This window comes from Notechis scutatus, chromosome 1 (genome assembly GCF_049901735.1).
Source record: "Notechis scutatus isolate UNSWTSFEM ecotype Mainland chromosome 1, rNotScu1.2, whole genome shotgun sequence".
Classification (NCBI taxonomy): domain Eukaryota; kingdom Metazoa; phylum Chordata; class Lepidosauria; order Squamata; family Elapidae; genus Notechis; species Notechis scutatus.
The window spans coordinates 278077434-278090579 of NC_142009.1; the positions used below are offsets into that span (position 1 = coordinate 278077434).

The window sequence follows — 13146 nt, forward strand, 5'->3', positions numbered from 1 at the left end:
TGATGTATGGGTGACTATTAACCAATTGGATGTAATTATCTGTTGTAAGAGACATAGGCAGAAATCTAATTCAAAATCTAATTCAAGGACAGAGTTGATTACTCTTGCCTTCATGTCAGAGCAGAAGCCTCTGAATGCCTTTAATAGTAAGGCACCTATTTGCCAACTTAAAAAAAAAAGAACTGCACTGATTTTGCCAAGTTGACATCAGAAACAGCAGCTCCCACAAAGTATTTCCATGGCAGGAATGTCTTGAAACTTTAATTAGGCTAACATTCTCCGTAGTCTGTCATCTGGGAAACGGAAGATAACTTGATATCTTTTTGCTTGATTGCCAGCCAGTAGTACTAAACAAAGGCCATGCTGCCATAGAAATGAAAATAAGAAATAAAGATAATTTGGGGATATACGCTATTCCTTTCCCTTTGAGCTAATGGTTAGGGATCACCATCAATTGTATCGTCCCAAAGATGCTTTTTTAAAAGGAAATTGAACTTAAGTTTTTCCTTGAAGACGTTTTGCTCCTCATCCAAGAAGCTTTTTCAATTCAGTCAGTCAGAACTGAAGAAGCTTCTTAGATGAGAAGCAAAATGTCGTCAAGGAAAAAACGAAGTCCAGTTGCCTTTTGAAAAAGCACCTTTGGGACAATCATGACCTGGATGACCGAGAATGTCTATTAATTGCCTTATTAAAGAGATGATGTAAATGAAAGAAAGGTCCACAGGTTGCCAACTGGACTTCCAGGTTAATTTAATTTCCTCCCTTGGATCTTCCTGACCTGATCCAAGCTTGCAAGTATTATCATCATGGATACAGATAGGTTGCCTGAATCATTTATATGCCTTTTACATTCTAGGGATTTCTGTTACACTGGGCCTTTGGTAGACAGGGACACAGGGGATGATATGCAAAACAATTTTCAGATACACACACACACACACACACCAGATTCCATAAATCTTTTCTAAACAAATACATTATCACACAGCTAACATCCATCATATAATTGGCCATTATGTTTTGTGCTCAATACCTGTTTTGGGGTCTTCCCACAGGGCGGATATCTTAGCCACGTAAGGCATCGATTTCTTCCGTGGCCCTGATTTCAGAAGGACTGTATCCCGAACCCGAATGATTTCTCCATCTCTTTCCACGGCCTGGTAGCTCTTACGAACAGCTGGTTCTGGCTCATTCTACAAATATTGACAAGAGAGAGCGCCAAGAAAAGGAGTCAGTCTGTAAAAACAATGCTGAGAAACAGACACCAGCAGCCTCCACTACGCCAAGGAGACAGCTTCCTGCCAAAAAAAGGGTGTCTTTATTGCTAAAGAGCCCATGGAGAAGACGGATCATACAAAACAGCAGGATGCTTCTCTCTTCCCAGCGGGTTAATTTCAGAAGCAAAACATGCCGCTCAAATGAAAGGTAACGATTACTAAAGCCAAGAAGAAGAAATATTCAAGTCACTTTACTTAGTTCAGATTCATTTTAAGGACAAAAGCCGGACAAAAGGGGAGCTGCTTCATGACTGGCTCTGTGGGAGACTGCAAGGCTAACAACCCCATTAATCCATTTGAAGCCGTCTGGTGGAGAAATCACTAATGTGCGTCCACTGATACTGAACCGCTCTTGGTTGCAAAGAGTTAAACGATTGAAGGACCACGCTCGCTACACTTTTAAATCCTTCTTTGCCGATTTCCATGATGCTCATTGAAAATATGATTTGCCTTGTGAGAATTGTTTGCCAGATATTTGTCCTGCTTACAGCCAGTATGGTGTAGTGGTTGGATACTAGAAACCAGGAGACCTTGAATTCTAGTTCCACCTTGAGCACCAAGCCAGCTGGGTGACCTTGGATGAGTCACTTTCTTTCAGCTTTAAGGAAGGAGGCTAAATCATTTCTGAAAAACCTTGCCAAGAAAATGCAGGGACTGGTTCAGGCAGTCTCCCAGAATTGAGCAGAAGGGGAAAAAAGTAAAAAATAGTCTGCTATAAGCACTGTAACCCAAACATCTATGTGTGGACATATGTGGATATCCCCACATAATGAAATATTTTTGTGGTATTACATTTCTTTGCCCACACACATAGTAAAGATCTATACAAAATGCGTGTTATAGTTAGAAGTTTCAAAATGGAAAAGTTGATACCAACTCTAGCTATAGTATATACTTAAATGGACACTTTTATATAGATTTGTCCATAGATAACAGTTCTCCTCTCTCACTGCTATTGTACATTTCTAATATGTTCCATGTGTTACTAGAAAAAGTATGTTACACCGTATTTCCTGTGCTTTTAGAATTCCTCCAAAAATAAGTTTTTAGAATGTTTACAATGGTGTGGTCACAAAATAAAATGGAATTGCCGAAAGAAATCTGTGAGAAATACGTTACCAATCTTGATATTCAAAGTCATAAGATCTGGAATAAAAATGATGTGCTCAAAGAAAAAATCGAATTCTGGGATGGGGAGGGGTTTCACTCTCAAACTGGAGAAAATAACCCTGTAAAGACTTTTATCTTAAGATTTATGACAATGACGCTTTCTAAAAATCACTCCCACAGTTTCCAGGCAGGCATTGGTATGAAACACGGATGTGAGATGCGCTCACCACCACCACCACTGAAGTTCCAGTGACCAATGCCCTTTCTGTCCCATGATCAAGTATGAATCCTGAGGGCAAAGATTTCATCTAGGAATCTCTTGTTGCTAATTTCCCACCACACGTTTGAAGAAGGAAAGAGATTAAAAACTAGGCAAGAATTGTCCAAACAGGAGACAGCCTTTTTAAAGGCAAGTGGCATTATGCCTGCCCCAAGATGATCTCTTGGAGATAGTTGCTTACATCTCCCCATGCCACCCAAACAAGCCAGAAAGGACACGCAGAAGGCAGATTTAGTATGTCAGAGGAGTCAATCTATTTCTTTGGTCTCCACAAGATCAAATGTATTCTAAGTAGCAACACCAAGCGATGCCTCACCCTCTGAAATGGAGTCTCCCCATCCAGCATCCAAACCAGAGCAGACAGAGAAGTTACTTTATCTGCAAGGAAATTCTCTAATTTATGTGGTGTGTCTGCAGGGAGTTTATTCTACCCATCCTCTCTAAAAGATTCTGGGTCACTCTGAACATAGTTGCTAGATGGAACCAATGGACACAATAATTGCAGAGGAGAACTTTGCCGTTTGCATTGCCACTGAGGGGGTCTCAAAACACGAACTCTTGCCCAAGTTTGGTTGTGGTTTCTGTTTTTTGGCCACAAACAAACATTTTTTCAATCATTTCATTTCTCTCAACTCTTCAGAAAACCAAGAAACTCTGCCTGGGACAGTGATTAGACAAAAGTGTTGTGGGAGTAGCCACATTTATTACTCTGGCTAGATCTACTATGTCATGAATGGGTATAGTCTTATTCTGCACAGATCTAGCATTTAGTGATAGAAGTTGGATACCAAGTTGCCCAAGAAGCCAGCCATATCTACAGGATTATTATTTGCAAAAAAGTGGCCAAAAGTGCCAAACGCAAATATAAATGAGAGAATCTGAATGAGAAAAGATGGCAAGGGCTGAATTTCAGAAGAAGGAAGCATAAATAGAAAGCACACTGAGTGTAAGTAGTCTTCCACCTATATCCAAACCTACAAATGGGCCTTGGAGTTTTGGCTTTCCCAGAACCGCCGTGGTCATGTGACTGAGATTTGGTCAATCCGTTGCAGCACCGCATGATCATGTGATCACCATTTGTAACCTTCCCTGTTGCTTCCCAAGAAAGGCAATGCGGATGCCAGCTGGAAAGGTTGCTGGTCGCTGGATTGTGTCTCCCCTACCCATGCACCCTCCCCCCACCAGCCCCATTTCGTTAACATTTATTTATTTAATTTATTTATTTGCTCCCCCATCTCATACTGAAATGTCTGTGGATGGCTTATAGTATTAAAATATTAAAATCCTGACAGATAACTATTTTGTAAAACAATAAAAATGGAAATCACAATGAAAATAAAATTAAAATATGGGGAAGGAGGGAACAGGATATCCCGGGGCTGGGGGTGGTGTAGGATTGTCTTTTAATCTATTAACCACCTCCAGTGTGATGCTCCCACATTAGGACCCCAAGCCATCTGGCAGAGCCAGGTCTTCAGGTTCTTGCAGAAGGTCAAGACTGATCTCAACTCAGGAGTTAGATGTTCCAAAGGGCAGGAGCCACGGCGGAGAAGGCCCTTCTCTCCTGGACCCCGCTAGCTTGAATTCCTTGACTAACGGGGTCCACAACATTCCTCCTCTGCCAACAAAGGTGGGGAGGCCAGTCCCAGTGGGGTGAGATGGTTATGCTGACCATAACTGCCTAATGACTATGGGAACTGGTTAACGATTGTAACCAGGACTTCAGGGATTGCTGTTGCTAAACAGTGTGATTGCACTTTACAATTGCACTGCTTAACAATGGAAATTTCAGTTCCAATTGCTGTCCTAAGTCAAGGACTACCTCTAAGAGATTTTATAGAATACCTTGTCGGTAAGGCAGGGATCCACAACCCCCGCTCCGTGGACCGGCACTGGGCCGTGACATGCCAGAAACTGGGTTGCACAAGCAAGTGAAGCCCCATCTGGCAGCATGCGAAACCATGCCCCCTCCGATCCGTGGAAATACCTCTCTCCACGGAATTGGTCCCTGATGCTGCCCAAAAGGTTGGGGGCTGCTGCTGTAGGGTTTTACAGTAGAGAAGCACTTGCCGCCAATTGCAGATTACAGAACTCCATTAAAGTCCATCAAATGATCAATTATTTAGGGGATTGCAACTAATTGTCTCATAAGCCATTTTGAAGTATTTACAGAATTTGAATATATAGTAACTCCAATGTCATATCTGGTCACAAAATGGGTGAATATTAGCAGTGTAGTTTTAGAGTCTGTCTTGCAGCATTTTTTTTTGGTAAAGATGTAGTTGTGTACAATCACCAAACCTTAGTAAATTTTTAAACAGGAATTCTACCTTCTTAGGGTTCAACTTTTTAAAAACATTTTTAATCCTACCTTTATTATTTTATAATAATATACATTTTAATATATATTTATAAATTATTTATAATTTATAAACATTTCTATTTGTGTAATATATTTCTATAATTATATTTATAAATTGCTATAAAATTATATTAGGAATTTATAATAACTCTGGAACTGACGTGTTTACAGAAATTAATAATTTCCCTCTTTCTAATTCCTGTGTTTTTGACATGAGAGACAAGATTATTTTTATAAATAACTCAAGGCAACTATCATACCTAATACTCCTTCCTCCTCTTAATTTCCCGATAACAACCCAGTTAGGTAAGTTGGCCTGAGAGAATGACCAGCTTTAAGTCACCCAACTGGCTTTCAGGCTTAAAATGGGATTAGAATTCAGTCTCCTGGTTTGTAGCCTGATGCCTTAACCACTAGACCAAACTGGCTTCCAATATTAGGACTATTATTTTATTGCCTAGAAAAAGATGGCTGATGTTTGAAGACTTTGCTGTGAACAGCACTCTGAAAGAGATACAGTACTTCCTTAACAAGTATAGTATACTTAATTCCAGCACCTAATATTTATTTCTCCTATACAAATATGTATATGTATAGTAAGTATAATCTATAGATTTCCAGTTTAACTTAGTTTTTAACAAATCTATTATTTTTCTCATTTTTTTTTTTAAAAAAAGGTCATTTAAATATCTTCTAGGGAAGTCTTCCAATATATTTCTCAAAGAAAGTATACTTTAAAAATGATCAGAGCAAGACTTTTAAGTCAAAGACAAGCTATGACTAGCCTCTTTGCCTTGCTATCTTTGCTGAGAAATTGCTACAAGGCATTCTGCTCCTGTCCCAAATAGGTAAGATTTAGATTGCAATGATTACAGTAAAGATAAGATTCCTTTCTTCCTACACCAAAAGGCAATAAAACATTATGTCACAAACAATCCTGATGTAACCTAAATTGTTTTGCTTCTTTACTATACACTGCTTCTTTATTTTTATATATATATTCATTCTTAGCTCTGCCTGCTAACAAGAAAAAGTCATTTGCAGAATGCTTACCACAACATAGACAGCCTTCTCAGATGCCGCTCCAATGGGTATCCAGCCATTTGTGGCTCTCCTCCGGTTGATGCGTTGCTGCTTTGGGTGCAGGTGACTTCCCGCTGTTTTGCTGTCAGATACGTGCAAGCAGCTAGTGGTATTCCGGAGGCCCGACTTTGAGCCGCTAGGTGGTTTGGAGCTCTGCGGGCATTCACGGGCCATCGTCTGGGGCTCTGAGTTTGGCGTTTGTAAGTGAGGAACAGGTTCTGCAGCTGGTGGCACGCTGGGTACCGGACATCCTGAGAGAGGATGGGCAGGTGAAACGGGATGTCCTGCCACTGGGATTGTGAGGCTCAGCTGGTCCAGGGACTTGCAGCTATCTACAAGGTAAGCAAGGTGAATAACTAATACAAGATTCAACCTTTCACAATTTCTGGAATAATTCCCAAGGAGGAACCCTGAAAAGCACCATTTAACCATAACCATATTATAGCCAGAACTCAAGTCTCAGATTTGAGAATTACCAGAACAGATATTAAAGGTGATCTACAGGCCATATGAATATGTGATATTTTTATCAGTTGGTTTCCATCATAATTAACTTAGCATTCTTAGTATACAAAATGTATGACATCTATATCTATACTAAATTATCAAATCTTATTTTCAGTCTTGAGAATCAAGACATCATTTTCCTTGAATATTTCCTCCACAAAATAAAAACCTGCAGTTCTAGTGCTACACCTGATGAATAGAAAAAAATAAAAAAATGCAGAAGCAGTTTCATTTAAACTTTCTATGCATTATACCTATCAACAGTATCCAGTGCTCACCTCCCTAATACTTAATACAGTTTCTATCCATGTTTCATGAGTCCCAGAGGGAGTCATTAGCCCATATTTCAGTAGCTAAGGAAAAAGATGCTTTCCATTTCCATATCTTCCCCCTCCACAAAAAGTTTGGCATTTGGAGCAAATAAATTTGTTTGAAAACGTCTTCTTCAGATTTTCAATCATTCATAAAATCCATGTTTTTGAAATACAAATCACTAGGGATGTATAAAATGTTCTATGCTCAAATCATTTTGAAATACTTGTTCTTAATTTCCAAACATCAAAACAAGGTGTTTCGAAACATCTCCAAAAGGATTAAAATATCTTGTTTCAAAAGCAAAATAAATTATTTTTAACTTGAAAAGTACCGTTTTGAATTCAAAATGGAATGTTTCAAATGGAAATATTTTACACACCACTATAAATCATGCCATCAATTCCTGCCATACTAGCAAAATGGATGGACCATATTTCTATTTCATCAACAGTGGGATAAAGTCTTTTAATTTTTCTCTTGACAATATGCATGAATTCAAGAATAATTATCAAATAGTTTATCAAATAGTATCTCAAGAAAAATTACAGCAGGGGAATGATGAAACTGGGAATCAAAATAGTTCAATTCAGCTGTGCAGAGATCTGGATTTAAATGGGGGAAAGGTGACTTAGATGTCCAATATGCCTACATATTGTAGAAATGCGAAGCCCATAGGCAGCCTAAAAGCTGTGATCTGACCTTTCTTTGATTTTGTTTTCTCAATGTCTTGCTCTTGATTCCAGCCAAGGAAAGAAAAAAATGCCCTGTTCGAACTAAGGCTGAGCAAAAAACTGGGGACGCTAAGGAGGAGTGTCCTCAAAATTCGGCTCAGCCTATCGGATGAGAGAGGAAGCATCTCCCATGCCTGGATGCTCTGAACAGCTCACCTGGAGAATAACAAAACTTCCTTTTCCTGGGCTCATGCAACTTTTTCTTTCTAACCTAGATCACGGCACAGCTCTACGTGGAAGTAGCTGCTGATGCAGTGCTAATGAAGGCTATCTTCACATAAACAGTTAAAAAGTAAAGCATGCTTGACATTGGTCATGATTTTCAAGGACACAGAATGAGTGGCCTGAAGTCTTCAAACTTCACCAAATATGTTTAGAATAAGAGTCATGCATCTTAATGTAAAGATTCTGAGTGGCAAGAATCAGTGCAGGTAGAAAGTGGCTTACGCCTGACCAATTCCACAAGAACTATCCTTCACCCTGAAGAGTGAAACATTTTTACATGAGCAGAGGTATTACTACCCATAAAAATCAATAATGCTTCGTGTAACCCCTAGAAAGCAAGGAAGTTCATTGACATGCAAGCTGTGATAAAACCAAGTCCCTGCTGAAATCCCTGAAATCCTGACAACTATTTTTTTTTTTTAAAAAAAGAATATTGCCATTGATTTTGACCTAAAGAATGTAGCATGACTGAGATGTTTTACTGAGAGAAAAAGCCATGAAGCTATTACTCTGTCCCATAGGGAGAACAGCAGGGGTGGGATTCTACCGGTTCGCACCTATTCGCTAGAACCGGTTGTTAACATTCTAAGCAGTTCGGAGAACCGGTTGTTAGAAGAAAGTACTGGCCTAATCCTGTAAGGAAGGCAGGAAGGAAACATTCTGGTGTTGCTTACAGAAACTGCCTCTCCGTTAACCCTTATTACATTCTTGGCAGGACTAGACTTCCTATCTCAGGAACGTCTCTGGAGTTTTTTTCCCCTCCTTTGCTGGTACTTTGCTTGTGTGGAGTGACCATTCAAAGTTACAGTGGCACTGAAAAAAGTGACTTATAACCATTTTTCACACTTACGACTATTGCAGCATCCCCACAGTCACGAGAGGCCAGACGAGGAGATGCATGCCTCGATGTGAGTGATGTTGAGTTGGCCAGGCCCAGCCAGTCACATTACCACCAAGCCACGCCCACCAACTAAGCCACACCCACAGAACCGGTTGTTAAAAAATTTGATTCCAACCCCTGGGGAGCAGCATTAACAAATAGTAATAATACTGCTACAACAATTGCACAATTAAGGACAGCTAATTAATATGACAAAAACATTTAACGATCCCAATGTTAGAGATTGCAAAGACCCTTCTGGAATGCTGAACTCCCTGGACTGAGTAGGTTCTCCCTTGTTATGTTAAAAAAACTATAATTCTCAAAGCATACATAACATCTCAAGAAGGGAATGGTGGTCTATAGAGAACTGAGAGATACTATTTCTTTCTGAAAAGGGATGTTTCATATATCTCAAATAAGGATGAAGGGAAAATAGCTCCAGTCTGCATTTTCTAGATGATCCTACTCAATCTGCACTTCTCAAACTTTCAAGTGAATTTGAACTTGGCAAAGTGCATTGTGAAAAAAATACCAGAATAACAAGAGTTGGAAAGGACCTTTGAGATCCTTCTAGTCCAATCCCCTACTCAGGCAGGAAACTCTATACATTTGCAAAAAAGTAGGAGACAGTACAGGTAGTCCTCCTCTTATGGCCACAGTTGAGCCCAGCATTTCCGTTGCTGAGTAAGGCAGTTGTTAACTGAGTTGCACTCCATTGTATGATCTTTTCTGCCACAGTTAAGTGAATCACTGCAGATATTAAGTGAATCATGTGGTCAGCAAGCAAATCTGGCTTCCGCCATTGACTTTGCTTATTTGGAAGCCAACTGGGAAGATTATAAATAGTGATCACATGACCCTGGGATAGAGCAACTGTCAGTTGCCAAGCACCTAAATTTTAATCATGTGACCATGGGGATGTTGCAATGGTTGTGTGTGAAAACTAAATCATTTTTTTTCAGTGCCTCTGTAGCTTTAAATGGTCACTAAACAAATGGTTATAAGTCAAGGACTACCTGTATTTGGGATAGGGTGTAATTTCGGGCTTGCGAAAAATATACATATGTTATAACTTCAAATTGGTTTGTTGCTTGAAGGACCCATAAACTCAGGGAGAGAAAGGGAAGAAATAATTTTCTGCTTGTGATCCAACAAAGATGGAATTTTTCTAGCTACTATTTTATTTTATTTTATTGTTTTGTTTTACTTTACCTTTATTTTACCTTTATTTTATGCTGTCCATCTTCCCTATAAGACGACTGTTTACTACTCACAGAAAGCTGGAAGCAGTGCACAAATCACTCTACTACCACTTGAACTGTTTGTGTTCAAAGAATGACACAACTCTTCATGTAGCAAGTTCGTCTTTTTTTCTAGGGAAAGCATTCACTGATTAGGCTACAAACATGCTTCCACATTATTCAGAACATTAAACATGATCTCAGTTCTGAATACTTAGCTATAGCCAACCAAGTAAAACTTTGAAGCGCATAACAGCACAGCTTAATCTGTGGAGCTAACACTATTTTAATTTTACAAATTTATTTATTTATTTATTTTTATTTATTTATTTATTTGATTTGCCAATTGTTTACAAGATAATAAGTATAAGTGTATACATAGTTGTGAATACATGAAATGGGTACATATAAGAAAAATAAAAGAATAAGAGAAACAATAGGACAGGGACGGTAGGCACGTTGGTGCGCTTATACACGCCCCCTACAGACCTCTTAGGAAAGGGGTGAGGTCAATAGTAGACAGTCTAAGGTTAAAGTTTTTGGGGTTTGGGGAAGAAACTACAGAGTCAGGTAGAGTATTCCAGACATTGACCACTCTGTTGCTGAAGTCGTATTTCCTGCAATCAAGTTTGGTGCGGTTAACCTTGAGTTTGTATCTATTGTGTGCTCTTGTGTTGTTATGGTTGAAGCTGAAGTATTCATTGACAGGTAGGACATTGCAATGTATGATTTTATATACCATGCTTAAATCAGACCGAAGACAGGCGTAATTCAAGGTTTTCTAGTTCTAGAATTTCAAGTCTGGTGGCATAAGGTATTCTACAACGAGTAGAAGAGTGGAGAACTCTTCTTGTGAAATATTTCTGGACTTTCTCAATTGTGCTAATATCAGATACGTAATGTGGGTTCCAGACTGATGAACTGTATTCGAGTATTGGTCTAGGAAATGTTTTGTATGCTCTGGTTAGTAGTGTGATATTACCAGAGAAAAAGCTACGTAGGATTAGGTTAACAACTCTTAATGCCTTTTTGGCTATGTAGTTGCAGTGGGCTCTAGCACTTAGATCATTAGAGGTGAGTATTCCAAGGTCCTTTACAGAGCTTGGGTCATCAACAAGATCTTGACTATTCAGCTTGTATTTTATTTTCTGATTTTTTTGCCAATATGTAAGACAGAGCATTTATTTGTTGAGACTTGAAGTTGCCATTTGTTTGACCATTCTGATACATAGTCAAGATCTTTTTGTAGGGTAGCAGTATTGTCTGTGGTATTGAACAGCTTTACATCATCAGCGAAAAGAACGCAATTGCTCTTAATATGATCACAGAGGTCATTTATGTAGAGTATGAAGAGAGTTGGTCCTAGAACACTGCCTTGGGGACACCACTATTGACAGGTACAGAATTTGATAGGACGCTCCCAATTTTGACCATTTGTTGTCTGTTTGCCAGGAATGCTTCTATCCAGTTATTCAGTTGTCCAGATATACCATAGGATTTTATTTTTAGGAGTAGTTTGTCGTGTACCACTGAATCAAAGGCTTTACAGAAGTCTATGTAGATTGCGTCTATTGCTTTGCCCTGGTCGAGTTGTGTCGTCCATATGTTTTTGCAGTGTAAGAGTTGCAGATTACAGGATAGTTTTTTTTCTGAAACCAAATTGTTTATTGGAGAGTAGGTTGTTAAATTATATTAATAAATTATATTATATTAATTAAATTATATTAATTAAATTAATAAATTATATAGCTATTAACTCTTCAGTGCAAGACAGGATTTTGGGAAATCCATAATTCCACAGATTAAAAAAAAGTTTAGTCACACAGTCTTTATCCATATGCTTCTTTTTGAATGGCAGTACCCTTCTGCAAAATGAATAAGTCATAATACCCATTTTTCCCACAGTCCTAGTTTAAATATTGCTTTGATCTATCTAAAATCCTCCAGCAGTTTAATTGAATTAGTTATTCCTTCCTGAAATCTTAAAATTGTTCTCACAGCATGGTTGCACACAGCCAGAAAATGATGTCCACAGAGACACCTGCCATTTTGAAGAGAAGAAATTATACCTCTTTTATCAACTAATTGTCTAAATAACCGTTATTAGAATTCTATAGTCCTGCAGGTTTTATACTAGAGATACTGGTATGGAATTTTCCAACACAGCAAATAAGAGAAGTGTTTTAAATAGTCTGAATTAGAATTCTATACACAAGCAACAAAAGAAGTAAAATACACATCACTTATGCAAACACCAGAAGTGTTCTTTTTGAATCAGATTACATATTAAATTGGCTCTACAGAAGCCAGTCTATTGTTCTCTTTGGCACAGTAGGCTCTTCTCTAACTTCTTTCTTAGCCTTTCTACCTAAATGCCTTTATTCTACAAATGGATAGCATCTTTTCGGACACTTTTGAGCTGAGGCATGGTTGAATTTAACTTTAAATTAGTTAAATGCACAAATACAATTACTCAACATGCATTTATTAACTCTCTCCGCTTAAAAACCTTTGGCAATAACTTTTGGATGGGCTAAAGGGATTTTAATAGTTTATTTCAAGACTGAGATTTAGAAAATGGTTATTCAAACCACCAACTCCAAGTTTTTCTGTTATCAGTGAGAAGATCTTGCCTCCCAAGGGGATCACAGAAAGGCTATACAAAATAAATTTAAAAGGTGACTAGCCTAATAAATTGGGGATAATTAGGTTCTAAATGGAAAACAGTTCAGTTGCTGAAATGTTTGTAATTCTATCCCTTTCAACAAAATTTTACTTTAAGGGTGTGCACACTTATGCAACCATGTTATTGAACATTTTTATTGTTCCTTTTTCCCCTTAAAGATTTCAGTTTGTTTTCTAATTGAACCGTACAGCTTATATGTTATAAGTAGAAAAAAAATTCTGAAGTGATTTATCTTGCTCTATTTTTTTTTAACATCTCAAAAGCCTGACATTTTAACAGCGGTGTGTAGACTTTTTTATATCCACTGTATAAAGAGTGAATATAAATCAATGATGTATAAAGTAATAATTAAAAGAGTTTTTAAGATTTTATAAATATTTGAAAATTTGCCTTTGGGGAAAATGGTATCATTAGTTGTCATTTATGGCTTCTATAGTGATTCAATG

General features: G+C 38.2%; 1 protein-coding gene across 2 annotated transcripts in view; it reads right to left on the reverse strand.

The window, feature by feature from the left end:
- The window catches only part of BAHD1 (bromo adjacent homology domain containing 1), a 70073-nt gene that overhangs the window by 15310 nt on the left and 41617 nt on the right, over window positions 1-13146 (reverse strand). For both annotated transcript variants that reach the window (XM_026664571.2, XM_087951711.1), the window contains 2 exons: window positions 6083-6444; window positions 1034-1193 (listed from right to left, as the gene is read on the reverse strand). In XM_026664571.2, coding sequence (XP_026520356.1) covers window positions 1034-1193; window positions 6083-6444 — 522 coding nt within the window. The remainder of the gene's footprint in view (window positions 1-1033; window positions 1194-6082; window positions 6445-13146) is intronic.